The 20,589-nt window shown below is 49.0% G+C and overlaps 2 protein-coding genes across 3 annotated transcripts in view; one reads left to right on the forward strand and one right to left on the reverse strand.

Annotated features, from left to right (window-relative positions):
- Positions 1–16,874, reverse strand: part of ena (ENAH actin regulator enabled) — a 116,102-nt gene extending 99,228 nt beyond the window's left edge. Inside the window, exon 1 of one of the 2 annotated variants that reach the window (XM_089556826.1) lies at positions 2,964–3,571. In XM_089556826.1, the coding sequence (XP_089412952.1) occupies positions 2,964–3,187 (224 nt within the window). In that variant the 5' untranslated portion in view covers positions 3,188–3,571. Of the gene's footprint in view, positions 1–2,963; positions 3,572–16,647 lie in introns of those variants that run through there. The other variant, XM_089556830.1, reaches the window with a different exon arrangement.
- A 202-nt stretch (positions 16,875–17,076) lies between these two features.
- On the forward strand, positions 17,077–19,014 carry Srp9 (signal recognition particle 9). The gene is made up of 3 exons (XM_089556831.1): positions 17,077–17,331; positions 17,631–17,699; positions 18,149–19,014. Exons 1-3 carry the CDS (start codon positions 17,260–17,262, stop codon positions 18,242–18,244), a joined length of 237 nt encoding a protein of 78 aa, XP_089412957.1. The 5' UTR covers positions 17,077–17,259; the 3' UTR covers positions 18,245–19,014.
- Positions 19,015–20,589: the final 1,575 nt, after the last annotated feature.

The raw sequence follows: 20,589 nt of genomic DNA on the forward strand, positions 1-20,589 counted from the left end.
ACGAAGTGCCAACGTTTTTCCCGAACCGCCGGTGAATACGAGATGATCGCCGAAGGAGGGGCGGACTCTACAAATGTGCAATCGAGACACCCCTGTCGTAAAGAACGGCAGAATCGTGCCCAAAAATGAGACAAAATGTTTTGTCGTAACAGCTTTTTCTAGAGTATTGTATTTTTCTGCAGTACTGCAGTGCTTCTCTGTAGTGCTTTTCCTGCACTACTTTTCCTGCTGTACACCTTCTGCTGTACACCTGCTGTACAGTGGTGAGCAGCCTTGTCTAGAGCGCTTGAGAGAGCGCACTTGGTAACGAAAACCGAAATTAGAGAGCAGCCCCTAATTACAGGGAAAAGTTTTCGTGCCTGCTTTGTTTACGAGGCTATCTGGCGCTACTTCCGTGCAAGCATTGCAGCTGGACCCTAGAGGCTGCCACAAAATCTGGATTTGTTTGCAAGGAAGTGCACCGCCCGAGCGCTCTAGACAAGGCTGCTCACCACTGTACACCTTCTGCTGTACACCTTCTGCAGTACACCTTCTGCAGTACACCTTCTGCTGTACACCTTCTGCTGTACACCTTCTGCAGTACACCTTCTGCAGTACACCTTCTGCAGTACACCTTCTGCAGTACACCTTCTGCAGTACACCTTCTGCTGTACACCTTCTGCTGTACACCTTCTGCTGTACACCTTCTGCTGTACACCTTCTGCTGTACACCTTCTGCTGTACACCTTCTGCAGTACACCTTCTGCAGTACACCTTCTGCTGTACACCTTCTGCTGTACACCTTCTGCTGTACACCTTCTGCTGTACACCTTCTGCTGTACACCTTCTGCAGTACACCTTCTGCAGTACACTTTCTGCAGTACACTTTCTGCAGTACACTTTCTGCAGTACACCTTCTGCAGTACACCTTCTGCAGTACACCTTCTGCAGTACACCTTCTGCAGTACCCTTTAAGCAGACCCTCTGCAGAACCCTTTAAGCAGTACCCTTCTGCAGTACTTTTCGGTAGTTACGTCGCCACGAGAAGGAAGAACACAACGCACAGCAGAAAATATTGTTGGTACTGCAAAACTTTCTATTCGTACTACAAACTCGTGGCCAAAAATACCTAGACCGAAAATTGTCTGCCGTTTTACGACTGAAACAGCTTCGCTGCCGGATTTTGTACGCAGTTGGGAAGCTTCACGCAGACATTGAATGTATAAAATCGCCAAAACAGCAGCAGCAGCGGTAAAGGTAGAATCAAAATAGAAATGATAGCAGTGATAGCAACAATAATACCGACAGCAGCATTAGGAATATATAGTGTAAGGCTAAAGAAGAAGATGCGTCTGATGTTTTGCAAAGACGAAGACGAAGTGACAGTGCTCTCGAGAGTTTTTGCCAGCGCTACGCTTGTGCGTCTGTCAGGCAACTCCGAGCCGAACAGCGATTGCGTGAACGATCTCAGCAGGCTAGTGAAAGCTTCACTAGCTACATTGAAGATGTCGTCGACTTGTGCAAGCGGATCAACGCTCATATGTCCGAAGCCGCGCAACACGCCGAAGCCTGCCGCCAAATTGCCCGGTCACTAACGACTGACACCCAGCATCGCCAGCGCTCCCGCCTCGACCAAGACCAAACCTCACCGAACTACACTTCTGGCGCACTTGTGTGGCTCTGGATCCCTTCAGGAACTCCCGGTCTCTCCTCAAAATTTCTTGCGACGTACCATGGTCCCTTCCGTGTGCTGGAGCGCACCTCTCCGGTTAATTATATCGTGGAACCCCTCACGCCGTCTCCTGATCTCCGCCGCCGAGGACGGGAGCCCGTTCATGTCCAGCGCCTCAAGCCCTACTACGACCCCGCCGTCTTGCCATCATCCTAAGTCGCCAGGATGGCTCCTCTTGTCCCCGGGGCGATTGTAAGGCTAAAGAAGAAGATGCGTCTGATGTTTTGCAAAGACGAAGACGAAGTGACAGTGCTCTCGAGAGTTTTTGCCAGCGCTACGCTTGTGCGTCTTTTGCCGACTTGATCCCAGACTGCTGCCGTTGCCGTTCCCGTCGCCCCAGTACCTCGTAACAAACCCCCCGTTACAATAGTATTATAGTAGTATGTGGTATTTAACGCCCCAGTGCAGCACGTGCTGGGGTACGACAGTGGAGGGTTTCAGATTAACTCAGCCCACCTGGGGTATGCGTTAAAACACCAGCCACAAAGAAAAGCTGCTCAGTTAACAGACAGAAGAGGGGCGGGGATATTTAAGCATCACACCGTGAGAAAGTTTCGCCTTTTAAACACAACGGGTAATGGAAAGGCGGAAAAACCCAGCTGTATCAATACGCAATGACAACGGCAACAGTAACGCCGTCCACATCGGCGCTGCGAAAATACTCCACAGAGAGGGTCGTTTCCTGACACTCAGTAATATGGTGACCATAACTGCAAATTGCATCCGATAACGCTGTATAATCTTTTTTTTTATGTCACGGGCAGCAGATGTCAGCTGCCCCTGACATACACACAACGATGACAAGCCCGCGTGCAAAACAACCAAGAATTTCGTTATAAGCATCGTTTCGCTATAGAAGAAAGTACCACTGACAACTACACTTTTGCAATTAACTGAACGTGAACGTTCACAATGGTTCTCCGAGTTAAAATAACACCAACGTAAAACACTCCAAAGCCGTCCAACCAGCGACATGCTTCACAGGCCTGCGCATATTGTAAGCTCCCCAAAGTATGTACAGTGTTTCATTTCATTCGAGAAATTTTTTTCAGACGCAAAAATGCTGCACTCCTTACAGAACCGCCTCTCTAGTTGCGCTATCTGGCCAGGCGGACACCTCATTTCAAGCCCATTCGTCAGCATTAACCGGCTAATCACGCGACGCGTTCCGGTTACCGGTCTGATCGTTACGCTCAAATTACACTGCACCGAATAAGGTGCGACACCCTGCACATACACATCGCGGCCGTACCTGTCGCTGTCGGAGTCCCGCGACGACTGGAACGAGCTGAACACCAGTTTTCGCAGCGAGCTGCCGATCCTTCGCCGGGGCTCCACGGAAGCATACACGGGCTGCTCGTCGTAGTAGTACCGGCCGTACCGACCGTACTCGCCGTAGTCGTCCTCAACCGCACGCAACTCGTACGGTTGCGTAGGCTGCGGCAGCTCCAGCTGCGCCCGCTTCTTCGGCTTCATGCTCGGCACTTTTTTTTTAACGGCGCCCGGCAACCGCTACCGCCGGACCATGACCGATCACGTCAGGCGATGGTTATCGCTACACTAACACACACAACGAGGCGACCGCACCGCTATCCACACGGACCACTACCACCGACCGCGATCATTACACGGACGAGACCCGACGACGACTGAAAAGCCATCGCAATTAGGTTCGGATGAAAACGCGAACGAGAAAAAACAAAACACAAAACAGCGAACGAAAATAATAAGCGATAGACAAACGGCGGAAGGCGTTACGCGAGCGCGGTGGTGTGGTATATTAAAAAGAGCACAATGGAGAGATGGGTATCGGCGCCGACCGATTAAAAAGCAAAGTATACGAAACAGCAGGAGCCGGAGAACAAATAAGGGAGGTCGGACGCATTTCATGACGCGAGCGAGTGTAACTCTGTCGCTGACAACGGTATATATACGCGTCATCTAACCTCGACAAGAACAACAGCTCGGTCGTCGGTCTCGATAACTACGCGTCGAGCGGGCTTGTCGGGGTAGGCAGGCGGGCAAGCGAAATACGGAGGTCATTAGTCAAACAGGAAGCTGGCGGGGGAGGACACGCGTAGCGTGTATAACCGCATAGACTCGCGCCAAAAGTATCAAGTTTTAATAAAAAGTTTTCTCCTGTAACGACAGGAAGCGGTACAAGTTAATCCGGAACTAGGGTGCCTCGGCGTGCCAAACACCGTGCACGGCATGCGGGACGCGGCGCAGTGGAGGGCTAAGGATTAGGGTGCCTCGATGCCAGCGCCGCCGTCGGCGCTGTCGGCGTTGGCATCGAGGCACCCTAATCCGGAGCCCTCCACTGCGCCGCGTCCCGCATACCGTGCACGGTGTTTGGCACGTTCAAATTTATCCACTTCGAACTGGGGATTTTTCTTTTATATAGCGCAGGCGATGTTTTCGAGAGCCTTCCAGTTGAAGAAAGCTATTGTTTACTGGGGTTTAACGTCCCAAAGCGACTCAGGCTATGAGGGACGCCGTAGTGAAGGGCTCCGGAAGTTTCGAACACCTGGGGTTTTTCGACGTGCACGGACATCGCACAGTACACGGCCCTCTAGAATTTCGCCTTCATCGAAATTCGGCCTCCGCAGCCGGGATCGAGCCCGCGGCTTTCGGGCCAGCAGCCAAGCGCCATAACCACTGAGCCACCGCAGCGGGGCAATTGAAGTGTGTGTCTATTAATTAATTAATTAATTAATTGCATACTGCTGATCAGTGACATGTCCAAAGCACACAGGGCTAGCACAGAAAGTAACATGCACCTAAATAGTGGCGTATTTTTGTGGTGCAAAGGTGGTTGTGGCCTAGCAGCGCCAGCAACGAGGTTAATCTTCAACAGTGGTCATAAAATATGCTAAGGATACAAGTAGTTTATTTCAAGCATTATATCTGGTAATGAGGAGTGAGAGAAAAGGCTGCTAGTGGCAGCTCGACAAGACTCGTCTCTTCCCCCCGCCCAACTCTCTCCCTCCAATCATAAAACGACAATTGCATTCAATTATGACCCATAATTACACTCCATTACACAAGCTGCTGTCAGTTATTAGCCAATACACAACCAGCACTGGCTTGTTATCGGATGTCATTGTGCGGTACACCCTAAAGAGAAAAGAGTAAAAAGGGAGTAGGTGTCCTCAGCGCACTCTTTTATAAAAGGGAGTGCGTTAGAGGACAGCTTACTCCTGTTTTAGAGCGCAGCTCTTTGGCGCCCGTTCCCGCGTTTCGCGGCGTCGCCGTTGTCCCTCGTAACCAGCTCCGACGCCGGGGCAGCGCGCTGCTCTAGTTGCGCGCGCTCCTGGCGCCATCTACCGTGACCTCCCGACAACTTAATTGCTCACTTCGCTCCTCCTCCAATGCCACCCCTGTGCGGCGGCAATCAAGAGCGCCGGATCGGTGGCGGCGGATCTCGATATGTTCACCGCCCGAGCCGAAACACATAGCCGCCGCCGTTCGCCACTGCGAACCGCCTGCCTATACAAATGGTTTATTATTCTCTGCCAGTTCTTTCTGAGCCATCAGCGAGGCAACCGGTGGAAGTCCTCCGTCTGCCGCTGCTGCTGAACGAGCTGCCAGAGCAGAGGCCCAGGGCAGTCGCCGCCAGAATCCGGAGGTGCCTACCGCCGAAGCAGAAGCTTACCGTCGCCGCCGTAGAATTCTTTGCCTCAATCTATCGGAAAGCTGCAACAGCTGATGAGATGCGCTCAAATTTCGCAATAGGAAGTAACGTAATCGTCTGCAATTTTTTACTCCCACACAGGTGTATTCGTGTTTAGAGTGTATGAGGAAAGCAGAATACACCTAACCTGTAAGTGGGTATCAAAGAGGGGCCTTCAAGAATCCGGTCACTGGTACGCCCGTCAGTAAATACCACTGCCACTGTGAGGGGGGATAAAGCTTGTACCGTCACCCAATAGCATAACACAACACAAATAAAACATTATCCGATGCTCCTCGATTTCGGTAGCTTCCTTCATATGTATGTCATAACGGGGCCCCTCCCCCCCTTTCCTTTCCCTTATCTGCTCAAAATCACACACACACACACACTCCTGGCTAAGTTTCCCACAACCCGGTGGGCAGCCTGATACAATGCAGGCTTCAGAGAAAAACAACAACGACTAAATACGCTCTGAATACAATGGAGAAATTGTGGTTGCTCTCACCTATAGCTCCTAATGTGCAGTATCCTTTTCAAGCCTTGGTTCAAGTTACGTGTAAAACCCTGTGTATACCAGACCAGCCAGATGCCTAGTGCCTACTGCGAATGCGCAGTGGCTCAAGCATCCTCCCCACAGCTCACACGGTTGACTCTTGCGACAGTGGACCGCAAAAGGAAACCAGGTTTCGTACTCCTGCGATAATACTCTCCAACTACCCGTTCTTCACTTGAGATTTAAACGAAATATTTTTCGACGAACACACAGAAAGACATCATGACAGGACGGGCGCTACACGGGCGTCGAGCTACACAGGCGTCCTGATTTCGAAAATCTTGCGTCAGGCAAATGTTTTAAAGGCTTACTACAAGAAAAAAGGTACCATCGCACTGCATTACAGGTAACCGCAAAACAAAGTTTTCACCCAGACCTGCGTACAGGGTGCATCAGTTTACTCGATACATATTAATTAGAAAGTTCCCTAGGTCGTGTTACCTAAACGATCCAGTTAATGTTCACAAACACGCTTTACCGAGGTTTCCGTCTTTTTAGATAACTCAAACCCAAAACCGGTGATCCGTAGTTCAGGTATCATCTTTATAAACTCTGTATAAAAAAAAAATGGAACACCCACGTGACGCGCAAAGAAACATTTGTGTTGTACTCGCATTACTCAAGGCCGCGTTAGTATCAAACACAAGGTCATTCAAGTGAGACCAGTGGGTGGTACCACTGGTACACGGATTGTGGACCACCTATTTTGGCGCAGAATGTTCGGAGTGGTATCAAACGACTCAGCGCGTTACGGAACGCAAGATTTGCTAGTCGAATCAAAGCGTAGCACATCGTAAGGATTCGCACCAACGACCTTTGGTTCCCCAAACCGTGACTTCCTGAAACTTCAAACGTACATTACGGCCAAACCAATTGACGTAAGACATTTGAAGAGGTGTCAAACGATTGGTGTTCTTGCTCTGTATATGTTGTCATAAAAAAAGTAGACATCCGGATACAAGGCAAAATTTTTAGCGGATATAGGGAAGATGGCTAATGACGCAAAATTCGTTCGATATCGCTAACGCTTGATATTCATACGCTGCCTTGCCGCTTCGCTCTTTTTTTTATTTTAGTTTCTCCGGACTACAGCAACAGCGTCGTCGGCGATGCGAGCAATGCCACCGAGAGACGCGCCGCTGTCGCGGCCGCCGCGAACGCGGTACGTGTCGACGCGTTAACGACCGGCCCCGTTCTAATTTGCATTTCGGCCTCCGCGCGGCTGACGTCAACGATCTCGCGGGCGCCTAAATTAAAGCTCCTTTCTTTGTTCGCTCGTTGGTTGCTGCGCGCTCTTGAAAAAACGCGACCCAGCAGAGACAAAAACAATGCCCGCGACACCGCGGCAGAGGGGACTCGCAGGCTCTTCAATTAATGAGACCGACCGATGATAACCTTCGCCGAGATTGCGCGCCTCGTTGCTGCAATAGTTAATTACGTACGAAATCCTATAGCGTAGACTGCGCGCGCGATACGTAGCAACTGCGCAGCGTTGAAAAATCAATAAAACAGGCAACCGTGGCAATTTCCAGTCGCTTCGAACCGAACATACTGCTAATTTAATGGCGCGGGAGTCGAACCTGTAACCTCGGAACGCGTGATCGGATTGCTTGTGTAAATGCGGAGGAGGTGTTGCGTCGATCGGGGCTGACATATCGGGGAAAAGCTGCTGCTTTCTTGAGTTGTATAATGGGATACAACTCACGAAAGCAGCAGCTTTTCCCCGTCAAAGGACCCACTTCCAGCCAAAGGCGTCGGCCGATTCTCATTTTCCTGCTGGTGGGACAAATAAGGGAGGGGTAGATGAAAAGGGATAATCCCTTCCCTCTATTGTCGGGGATATACCCCTCTCCACTGTGGCTCCGCTCCCTGCATTTTCACGCTAGCAGGGTCACGAGAATCGGCCGACGCCATTGGCTGGAAGGGGGTCCTTTGACGGGGAAAAGCCGCTGCGTTCTTGAATTGTATCCGACTATACAACACATTAAAGCGCCGCGGTCGGCCCCGATCGACGCAACGCCTCCTCTGCATTCGCACAAGCGATCCGATCACGCGTCCCGAGGTTCGACTCCCGCAACATTAAAATACACGCTGAATATACCGATTACGAAAATCTGCGGACATATAGTTGACACACGGCACAGTTAACCAAAAAGCACTATTCATGGAGAAAAAAGCGTATGTGCATGCAGCGAACTTATTCGGCTGATGACGTAAACGACGACGATGGCATTTTTTTTTTCAAGAGCATACATCGGCTTCTGTTTCGAAAAGCATCGACTCTCATTTCCAGGCACAGATGGCCGGTAGAGGCGACTTAAACAGCATTTACGCTTGTCACTTTTCTGAGCACATTAATAAATGCATAAAGCCTCTTTCGAGACGGAGGTTAAATTTTTTTCCCGCTCGCAACGGCTGGTTGGTTTCAAAAAGCCTTTTATAAGGTAGCTCCTTTTTAGTCGCTTGACACAGCCTGCACCACCGAAATGTGCGCGATTGCGTTCTACGCATGCGCACTCCGTAGAGGCTTTATCGCGTCACGTACGGAATCTCGCAAAGCCGGCTATTAAAAAACGTTCCAATATCCGAAAAAAAAAAATAAAGGCGGACCCGCTAAGGTAACGAAAAATAGTTCAAAACAAAACAACGAGTGCCAAGGTAGGCGTGTACGGCTCTTTTCTTTCTGCCACAGATTCACGCATCAGCGACGATCTTTTTTTTTTTCCCCGAACAACGATTTCGCCCAGCGGACCGAAGTGAAATGCTTGCAGAGCAAGGGCAACGCCCAGTTAAACAGGAGCTTTTTTTTTTCGGCGCCGAACCTTCGGTCCTTCTAGGGTAGTAACAGGCTGCTAACCTCGAAACTACTCTTGCCAGTAGCAAAAAAAAAAAAAAATGCGGGCAGAAACTGACACAGTGCAGAGCCTTGGCTGCACTGTTCAATGAGCACATTGTCGATACTGTTCTCAACCGACTCCGCGATCCAAGGATTACACTTTAGGGGGCAGAGTACATGAAAGAGTAAAAAGTGTGCCACCTACGATGTTGTCTGCGACCAACAATAGCAGCTCTCGCCTTCTAGCGGTCGCCAATCAAATGCAAGGTGTATGACGAAGCACCCGAACGCGATTATACGAACGCAAACAAGCAGGTTTCGGCAGCCCTATAACGCGGCAGCTAAAGTTGTCATCGCAGCTTGTTACAAGGCTTGCACATAGCGTCCACCACTTTCATTTAACCACAAAAGTGAAATTGCGTGAACACTTTGGCAACTAAAGAGTTGAGAGGCGAGAGCCGAGGCCACTATGTCGTGACGACTTCCGGCGGATGTGACGTCACACCGTTCCTGTGGCTATATCGATACCTAAATTATACATTTTTCGGGGATCTTAAGTGTTAATTACACTTTACTACACATTTCTCCATCTAATTTCACACAAATCCGACGGTTTTCAGGCCATTCTGTGACAATTTTCACTATACCGTGCCGACTTCTGGTGGATGTGACGTCACACCGTACCCGAGGCTATATCGACATCCGCGCTATTTCGACATTTTTGCTATAATTAATTACTCTACAGTCATCAAACCTGGCTTCCAGGTTCATTTTTTTCTTCTCTATCTGAAGCAACCATTGCTTTTCTTCTTTATTTTTTTAGGTTCTGAGTTCAATGCGTGTGATACGCTTTGTCAGCAGACGACAGTATGAGCCATTAAAGGCTTTCGCCTTAAAACATGCTTCATAAGCACAGGCAAACCTCTCCCTACTTCTCCATACAGCTCATACACAGGAAGTCCCGAGCACCTAAAGCAACATCTTGCGAATTCCACCTGCAACATAAAGGGGGACAGACACCGCAGTTCAGCCGAAGAGCGAGTGATGATCCGAGGTAAAAGCGAACGGGCAATGACTGATTACATCACGTCACAGCTGTGTACACCCGTCTCAAAAAGCTTTTTGGTCGCACCGGTGGCAAAACTACGTCATGTGTCAATTCTGACTGGTCCAAAATCGAAGGTCAGCCGACTGTCACGCCACCTGCGGCCTTCAGACCAATCATTCAGGGGAGCAAGAAAAAGATAAAAGCCTCCAAGACAACACCATTGGCATTTAGACTGGCGGCCACACATTAGAAGCATTACGCTTAAGGGTGAGCGTGCCCTCGGCCGGTTGGTGAGGATCAGCAACAAAAAATTCGGTATGCGACGAGACACTCTACTACTTCTTTATAAGACCTATGTACGGCCAATCCTTGAATTCGGCTCCGTTCTCTTTTCTGGGTGCCCAAAGTACAAGCGTGAACCCCTGTTTGTTATGGAGCGACGCGCTCTGCGCCTTTGCTTAGGTCTGCCTAAATCAGTAGCTAATGCTGTGCTGTACTTGGAGGCGCGGATACCTGATCTCAATTCCCGGTTTGAGCTAATCACTGTGCGGACATTTTTAAGGTCTTTGGAGCCTGTTCCTGGATTGGCTAACCCTATATTTACAACGAACCCAACTCTCTTCTTTGGTACTCCCTGGCCTCGGTATAAGCTCCCTCAGGTGGTGTTCACTAACTCCCTGCTGTCAAATATTTCTGTATCAGTGAGATCTTTAGTACTGGTCAACCACAGGCGGGCTGACACGGCGGTCTTCTTTGACAACACCCTCCCAAGGAATGCTAAGAACCTGCCCGCCAATATGTTAAATGGGCTCATAGAGGAGTACCTAGACAATTTTCCTAACCATATTGCCGTCTATACAGATGCCTCCCAGCAAAATGAAAAGGCCGCTATTGGTATTTACTCAAGGGCTCTTGATTGGAGTTACTCATTTCGGGCCCCTGACTATACCCCTATTTTTGTAGCTGAGTTTCTGGCCATTGAGTTGGCCTTAATAAGGATTCCCTGCAGTGTCACTCGGGTTATTATACTCTCAGACAACCTTTCTGTTTTGGCAGCGCTCGAAACCTCGAGTGATACTCCTATGAGCCGTTCCATTCAATTTTTTATTCCTCCACATGTTTCAGAAGTTCGCTTTCACTGGGTCCCTGGGCACTGTGGCATTGTTTCTAATGAGAGGGCTGATTTTTTAGCTAAGTCTGCCCTTGATGGTCCTATTGTCCCTTTCGTCCCAAATACTATTTACTTGTCTCTAGCACGCTTTCAGCGATTCCAGCGTTTCCACACCTTGAGCCATGAGCCTCTCCTCGCTGCAGCGGATTTTCAACACCTGGCATTTCCTTGGAGTGTGCGGATGTGCAGTTCGAGGCAATGTGAGGTGTCCATGACCCTTTTGCGCTGCAGGATACCGCGGCTAAATCTTTATTTATGCCGATCGGGGCTTTCGATATCCAACCTTTGTGAGTCTTGTGGCGAAATTGAGTCTATAGAACATTTTTTCCTCTCCTGCAGGCGGCTCGCTGCTCTCCGTAGAATTTGCTTGGAGATCCCCCTCGCTCGGCTTGGGCTTCCTCTATCTATTCCAATTCTCTTATCCTTCGGGGCAAGCGCCAAGGGATATGCCCTGAAACCAGTGTTCGATTCTATTCACAATTATATAATTTCATCTGGTAGATTCCTCTGCTAGAATGTGAATTCACAACTTTTCTTTCTCCGTATTTTTTGTATTGTACAAATTCTAGCTCTGTGTCCCAAATTTTAGATTTAATTATACTCCATTCCCTGTACTTGAGTGCGTTTGTATCCGCTATGCACCCTGGCCAATCCCCCGCCGTGGGTATGTGCCATTCAGCCCGAGGACATCATCATCATCATCATTGGCAACCGTCTGCTAATCTCCAGAACGGGGGGGCTAGACATGCAAGTGGTACAATAAATACATCAACTTTTATTATTATTATTATTATTATTATCATCATCATCATCACTAGAGCTCATTTAGGTTCACTAATTACTTGAGCTCACTCAGGCTCATTAGCCATATGTGGTCAACTACTCATAGAGACTCATGTCTCACTCAGACTCATAACTCATCTAGGCTCACTCACTCATTCAACTTGCGACTCAACAGGACTACTCATTTTGACTCAACTAATCGGGCTCAGTCGCACATTTCAACTCAGGCTTCACCCAGGCTCACCTTGACTCCTATAAGCTCGAACATTGCGCAGCTGAATCGTTTTTACGCCAAATGGCTCAAGTAACGCGCCTAAAATGAAATTTAAAAAAAAAACGTGAGGCGATGAACTCTTGACTGGAGCTAGCCTGTAACCAGGCCCGGCTGAGAGGCCTATAGCTGCCGCTCGTCGGACGTAAAGATCTAAGGCCCAGCATGTGTTGTGCAATGAATTAAAAAAAAAAGCAAAGGAAGAACTAGAGTAACCGCAATACAGCAAGCCACAGCTAATATCTAACGAGACCAAGAGCGGTAACTAATCAACTTTTATCGCCTTTCAGTAATGTTCCAGAGTGCAGCAGCGACAAAAATCACACACCACGAAACAATTAAATTGTTCTACATCATCACCACGGCCAAAAGCGTATTCAGCGTTACGAGTGTGCAGGAAACTCGCGTTTATTAACGTTGCAAACTCGAACCCAATCTGCACCGTGGATACACCTGGCATCATGGGATCGTTAAACCTCACATCATGGACTTGTTTGATTTGATAGGCCCACACTCTACCGGGCTGAACAGGAGGACTCGGATTACGATCTGAATGAGAGCCCACTCTCATAATGACTCATACCACGACCTGCATATGAGCCCGGACTCGCGACTTAGATAGTGATCTGAATGTGAACACGGATTCACGATTCGGATCACGATCTGGAATGAGCCCGAGTGAGTCAACTCATGAGTGAGTTCGCCGACCTATGCTGTTGGGCTGAGACAAAAAGCGAATTAAAATACAATAGGTCTGATCAAAGCTGAAAAATTCAGGGGGGAACTTTGCTGACCTAAAGTGCGGTGTTGCTGCTTGTGTCACTGATGTGTGGTTAAGGTGTGAAGCTTCGCCTCTAAGAGTGGAACGCGACAGCTTCTTGCAACGCTGCCACTGAGTCCATAGCACGCCATCGCTCGTTCGGCACTACGCCTTGCCCGTCGGTAAATTGGTTTTTGAGGAAAGGAAATGTATTTGTCTCGAATATCTCGGTGGACACCTGAACTCCGCCGTAAGGGAAGGGAGGAAGATGGGAGTGAACGAAGACACCGTATTCACTAGACGCGCCTTTGTTCAGGCCAAACCATCGAGCTGGCATGGCGGAGTGGTAGCGTGCTCGTCTCGCACTGCGGAGACCCTGGTTCGATTCCCCAACTCAACCAATTTCCTACTCGGCTTTCTTTGTTTTACTTGGGGTATCACTATACGATCCCTTTAATTGGTTGCATGGTTACTAGCCAAAGGACAATTAAACCCCGTTTGAAATTCGCGCACTGTGACGTCACGACCATTTCGACCAATTGAAAAGCGCGCCATTTTTGTCGACAACTCCTGCTCACAACGATGAGGCATTAAAGGCTTCCGCCTTAAAAGTGTAGAGCGCCGCGATCGATTAAAACTGTTCGCCTTCAGCGCGTGGACACCGACCCCAATGCGAGCCCAACAGGTGAGTGTGTGGACGCTGACGAAATGCAGCCACGCTTTCTCCGAACAATGTATCCCCTCGGGAGCAAACACACAGTGACTGGCGTCGTTATCAGCACCGGCAATAGGTTGACTCCTCGAAGGAAAGGTGCTCAGGGGCCGGCGCGAATGCTTATCGCAAATCGTCGAAAGACGCTCGAGAGATCGTCGTCACCCACTCTCCTCACGGGTCGGCAACGTCGGTCCACAGATTACGACACCGTCAGACCGTATTTCCAGTGAAAGCCGGCGTTTCAACACTTCACCATTATACACTATAGCTCAAAAAGGGAGGACGTAGTGATTCATACAAACGTTTCTCTTACACGACACCCGTTCATTCCCACTTCCCGGACACTTCCTTCTGCGAGTATAGGCACGCCATGGCCACCACTCATCACAATTTTTTTTTCTTCAAGAAAAGCGAAGTTCCAAGATAATGGTAAGCGCTACACTCGGATACATCGCAATAATAAACCAGCAAATTCCCCTCAAAGAAGGCCACCAGCCAATAGCTGGTTTGGTTTATTGGGGTTAACGTCCCAAAGCGACTAAGGCTATGAGAGACGCCGTAGTGGAGGGCTCCGGAAATTTCGGCCACCAGGGGTTCTTTAACGTGCACTGACATCGCACAGTACAGGGGCCTCTAGAATTTCGCCTCCATCGAAATTCGACCGCCTCGGCCGGGATCGAACCTGCGTCTTTCGGGTCAGAAGCCGAGCGCCATAACCATAATCCAGAAATTTGAGCTTCAGTTATAAGGTAAGGAAGAAGCCGTCAGAATTTCGCTCAAATCAACGTTAGAACTTCGATAATTCGAAGTCGGATGACAATTAATACACCTGATATTGATGGCATAAAAGCACTATTTCGGATAAACCGGAAGTTCGAATAAAGCGAGTTGGAATGGGGGTTGGTGAAAAACGAAAACAAATAAAGCTGTGTCGTTTATTTTTTCAAGCGCCATCCCTTCACAGTGGCCCCTTTAACACTTGAGATCGTACCAGCTTCGGAGCGCAGTGTGCGATATTTCGTTATAACGAGCGTCTCCCATTGCGCGCGCGTTATAACGAAATAACGGACACTGCGAAAGCGCGCGCACAATAAGCGCGCAGCGCCATCAGAGACGACGAGAGGTCGAGCACGAATGTCGTGCCTCGCCGTAATCGCTCACGGCCCACACAAAACAGCGAACGGCGGCTTACGCAGTCACGCCAGGAACCCGTCAGTCACAAGCGAGTGCGCATAGACAGAAAACAAATAGAGGGAGGGGGGGCTCCACGCAACGTCACGCCCCAGATACACCTGCTCACTGGCCTATTTAAAAACGAATTCCAGGCCTTGAGCAAGAAAAAAAAGAGAGACCGCACACGGATGTGAAAAAGCCAGAAATACAGCGTGAGCGCACACACTACTTCGCATCAAACACACGCCCCTTTTCAGTGAATGAGAGGAAAATTTTTATTTTAGACGCCCTAGTCAGAAACTGTGCGGACCAGAACGCCGGTGCTACCGGCGATGCGGACGCCAACAACTCACCGCTTCGAATTTTCGATCTCGATAAACCGAAGGCAAAACGTTGAAATTCGACCGCACAGAAAAGCAACGAACTAAAAAAGCACGAAATAACGTCAAACCGGAAGGCAAAAAGCCCGGGTTTCTAAAATGCGAGCGACTAGGGTGGGCCGCATAATACGACGTGAGGGATCGCAGCTTTCGGTTTCCACCCCAGTTCAACCGAAGCGCTTCCGCTGGCTTTGGGTTGCGTGGCCGATCGCATCCGGCCATGGCATTAGTCAATCGCGGACCGCGCCGACCCCGATGACGTCGCGTCTGCGCCGGACGTCAGAGGGACATCGAACGCCGAAGATATAGCAAAATAAATACAAAGACTGCGCGACACACACACGTGCGCGCTCTTCTGGGTAAATCTGGTAGCGCTTGACAACTAAACACTATGTAGCAAGCTGAAAGCATTAACAAACTCCGCACCTACTATTAAAGTAAAAGCTCGCTAGTTACTGGCACATACATTTCGGCCGAGAACTTTGCAAGCGTTGCTGAAATGCGGCGTCATTTCCAGCCAACGAAACTTGGTCTCTGCTCATCGATTTGAGATGCAAACACCTGCCGCTCGGTGCCTTTGTTCGTGGCTAATAGCAGGTCTGAGCTTCGCTGGAAACAAGACAGACAGATATACCTCTGAGTTAAGCTCATTCATTCAAACTACTTATGACGATATGTGTAGCTTACAGGATACGACACACTGCAAAACTTACTACAATGTTCGAGACAACTATTGTCGGGGGGCGAAGAAACCTCGAGAGCACTGACACTCCCGTGAGGTGCGAACAGGTAGCGCCGGAGAAACAATAGGCAGGAACTCTCGGGGGCACAGCTGTCAGGTCAAGCGGGCTCTACAAGGGGCGGGCGTAGCGCTACAGCCCTATCCACCGCCTTTCCTTGCGAGCTGTCAAAGAGGCAGCGGCGGAACAACTCCGGCGCGAGCGAGGCAGTTCAATAACCCGGTGCCGCGCGCTGGAACCAGAATGAAAACAACACTAAAGCCGAGCGCAGTTTCTTCTTCGCTGACCCGATGCTTTACTACCTCGGCGTTCGGCACATGCGAACGAAACTCAGAAAAAAATTAAACTCTGGAAACAGCCGCACTTCAGCTGAACACACAGCGACAGTCCGAGAGCCAACGCGTTTCTTAATTAGCCTGCAGTTATCCGAGGATGCTGCGGATGCTAACAAGTCATCTACTTTTTTTTCCCACTGTGTCTGGTAACAAAGAAAACACCGACATCGCGAGAGCAAGCCAGTCTGAGTATGTGCAGGGAAAAACACAAGCACAGCAGCTGAGGCATCTTTTCTACTGGCCGAACAAGCTGTCCGGCATACATGACGGAGGAACGGCGACAGTGAAACCGGCGATTCAAACGCGAAGTCGCGCTCGAAAACGCCGCACGCGCACCAAAGTAGCAACGGCACGACGGTTCTCGACCGGACGAGGCGGAAATCGCCGGCGACTGGGAAAAGTCAAGAGGAGAAGAACGCAGAAACGGGAGAGCGTCGTCCTCCGAGCAGCCTCCGACGCCGCCGTCCGCTACACAACACAAGAAAAAATGTTTACCTCATGTTTCCGCTTTCTCCGTTCCGTGCGGCCGCACTGGCGTCGCCGATGGGTCATTTAAACGTCCAGCGTCCGGCCGGCGGTTAAATCCGAACGGTTCTCGTCGATTTTCCTCGGTCCGCTCCGGCGCGCACAACTTTCCCAATCCTTGTGGCGGATCGCTCGCCGCTCACGCTCGCACAAAACTTCAAGAGTCGTCCGCCGCCATGTTGATAACAACAACTGAGGCACGCCGGGTAATTTTCTTGGCTTCGGCTACTTTCTTTGCTTTTGCTTGTTTTTAGTTTCGAGGTGACGCATCGGAAAACCCTCGATCGAGTGACGAGTTTATTGCCTTCGTTGTAGTAACACATGGAGGAAAAACGTCGTGTAAAAACTGGCGTGCCAGGCATGCCAGTTTTTAAGAATCGATACATGGACGGCACACGCCCGTAAAATAAAAGCTTCGCGTCCCGTGTACAAGGAGGAGCCACTTGCTTCGCCGTCGTCCATGATGCCTTCGCAACGTCACACGGCGGCCTGCGGCTGGTGGTGCTGTGTGTGAAGACGGTGCCAAATAACTTGTCATCCCCGAAGTTCACATGCTAGCCTAGTTAAACCAGCGTCGTGACCATGACTTACATCACAAGCTGGGACGAATTCGCGAAAGCAGCGGAGAGGCTTTACCTCGCCGATCCGATGAAGGTGAGAGGTAGTGTAGAGAACTCTCGCAAAGCCGGCGTGCGGCATGTCGACTTTTGTGAGTCTCGCAAAGTGTGTGCAAACCGTGAACTGCGGACGAACCAACAACGAAACTACGTTTGATAAATCCTCGTCGTTGTGTTTTGCGCTCTTCGCTAACTCTATCTGCGAACAAAGATTATCAATACCCTGCGTCCGCAGATCCAGATGTTGTGCGGCCTAAATCGGCATTCCGGCATGCTTAATTATTTTGGTACACGTGTTACAACTGAAACTTTGCCGTTTTGCTTCACTTTCCACAGGTCAGGTTTCTGCTCAAGTACAGGCACAGTGACGGCAAGCTGCAAGTGAAAGTAACAGACAACCAAGTGGTATGTAAAACGGAAAACGCCGTCTTGAATCGTTGCCAACCCTTTGCTTTCGACTGTAAGCGCTAGTGCTGTACGCCGGCAAGCTCGCGTTATAGTGTTGCTGCTTTGTTATAGCAACGACATTGTGGGAAAATGCGTTGATTAGCTTAGGCATGTCAACGCTGTAACTGCTGTACCCGCCAGCCATGCTGCGGATAACATTGTTTTGTTGTGCTATGTTGTTTGCTATGTCTAGGAAGCAAGCTGCTTTCGTATTCGTTCAAGAAAGAGTATGTTATGCACCAACCCCAATGCTACGTTGTTTGCAATACGAGAAAAGCCCGCTGCTTTCAGGCTTGTTCAAGGAACCGTCTAGATATCATGCCATCGCGGCTGTCATAAATTGTAGTTACCCGCACTGTTTGAGCAAATATTTATGCATTCTGACGATTTATTTTTTGCCCCGACAGTGCCTTCAATACCTGACGGAACACTCCCAAGATGTCAAGAGGATAGAAAAGTTAACCAACCTGTTGATGAGGCACATGGCTTCAAAGGAACGATGATCGCACGGCGCCCCAAATGCCTTGCGTCCTGTACAGTTTTCATACCTGCCGACTGTCGCTTCGCGGAGATTCTTGACGAAGCGGCTCTGTGCTTGTTATGGGGGTGACAGACGTTCTCCACTTAACTATCTTATGTTGAATACTGTTTTGATTCCAGACCACGAGTGGTTGGTGGTCGGGTGTATTAAAGCGAAAACTGCGCAAAGCCTGTGTATAGACGGTACTGCCTAGACATGTTGTTTTGAAGAACTGTGAGCGACTCTGAGGCGTTGTTGCTTCTTTCAGGAAGCCTTATTTGTGAGGGTGCAAACCAGCAACTTGGCTTTGTGCAAAACGAGCTTGTTTCAGGGATGATTGGGAGTGCAAGGATAAGATGATGCTCACCAGTTTACTTGTCTGCCGCAAAACAATCATATTGGCTGCCAGAGACAAGACAGGCTTGCTTAAAAGATGGACACGGCTAGTAGACTGGTGTGGTTCGGGTTTTTGTACAGTTTGTATTTGCAGCTTGCTTGGAGCAAATGCATTTCAAATGGAACTAGCAAGCTTCTCTGTGGTCCTGTCATGCAAACCTTTAGTGGCTTATTTGAATGTGAACACACAATTGCTGCAGCTCTGTCGAGATCAAATGCCCAAGGCAGTGTTCTTCAGCAGTCTTGAACTGCCCTTTTTTTCCGGTATAAATATGTATGATGCCTAGGATGGTGCAAGTTTCTCATCATTAAACGAGTTCCATGTTTTAAAGTGAATAAACAGCTTGTCAAACCTCATCTTGCACAAAATCTGGTCAATTTGTGAAATGCAGGTGACTGAACAGGGTAGACTGCGTATTGATGTTTACTAGATGGATGAACTAAAGTGGCCTTCCATTAGTAGCGACGCATATTTGCACCTTCATAGAATACATCACGCGAGTGCCACAATAATTGACAAATCAGGCCCAACTGAAGAAATAGGAACTTTTTGTAGTACAGGCGATTTCATGTAGTGCTACTAATATGTCTCCACCACGTTTAGCTGTTATTTAGGCTTAAAAAATTTCTCACCAGCTTGTCTTTTGCATGCTCCATTGCCTCTGTGTCATTGAAAAAGAGTGTGCATACACTATATTAAGAGGCATATGGCCACTCCTGTAAATGTGGACCACTTTTGAGTGATGCTAGCAATCGGGCGAGCAAGAAACGACAGTGTAAGAAATTCTTGAAGCCTTGCACTAAACATGGTTCCGAAACTCGAACACGTGTTCGAGTGGCTTTAGGCGAATGTGTGATAAAAAGTTTGGGCTTCTCAGTTTGGTCAGATTACTTCATTTTTTGTGGTTTCTCTTATTGTGTCCTACTGACCCGAAAGATGCAGGTTCGATCCTGGCCGTGGCGGCCGAATTTTGATGGAGGCGAAGTTCTAGAGGCCCGTGTATTGTGCGATCTCAGTGAACGTTAAAGAACCCCAGGTGGTCGAAATTTCCGGAGCCCTTCACGACAGCGTCTCTCATAGCCTGAGTCGCTTTGGAACGTTTAACCCCCATAAACCAATCTTACTGCGTCCCATAGGGGTGCAATGTGTGCTGCTGTTAATGAAAGGCTGTGTCATCCCATCTGCTCTTCTATGTATTGTCTGCGGGCACTTTCAGTGTTTTCTGGTTACACCGTAATAACTGGCTGCTCACTGCAGTCCTCAAATGCCACCTAGCAGTGCTGAAAAGCCTTTATTTTTTCCTTTATCACCTAGAAACACTTATTACATGCATCATCAAGCAACCAGTATCCTTTACTAGATCACATTCTGAAAAGCAGCTAAGAAAAAAATAATTACAAAGGGGATGCTTAATCCCATTATGTTTGTGATGCAACCATCATCATCAGTCTATGTCATGAGTCATGACTGGTCACGATTCATACACAGTTGCCACACACAGCGTCAAGGTCGCCCCATATGCTAGATCGCCACCACATAATGCCTAGGCGCCGGTGCGACATCACGGCGTCAATGCAAAATGGTCCGAGCACAAGTGCAAAAGATGCAGTATATATATTACAGGTCATCTGCAGACCATGACTTTAGATGAACCGTTTATTTTGTCCAGTGGACAGGCAAGCAGCTTTTTGCTCCAATTGACCCTCGATAAGCTTGAACTGCAAAGTTGAATAGAGACTCGAAGACTGCACTGAAGTTTGAAGTCCACTTTTTTCACTAGTTGGGAAACTTCCCCAAAGCTTCATATATGCACAAAACCAGCAACTCTTCAGAGGTGCTGGTGTCAATTTACTGGGGTAGCCAGCCACCATCCTCCCAGCTCCCCTCCTTGTAGAATATCTACACTTGCAGAGGTGACCACACAAGGAGTA

This window comes from Amblyomma mixtum, chromosome 8, assembly GCF_055824585.1.
Source record: "Amblyomma mixtum isolate Tamu chromosome 8, ASM5582458v1, whole genome shotgun sequence".
NCBI lineage: Eukaryota > Metazoa > Arthropoda > Arachnida > Ixodida > Ixodidae > Amblyomma > Amblyomma mixtum.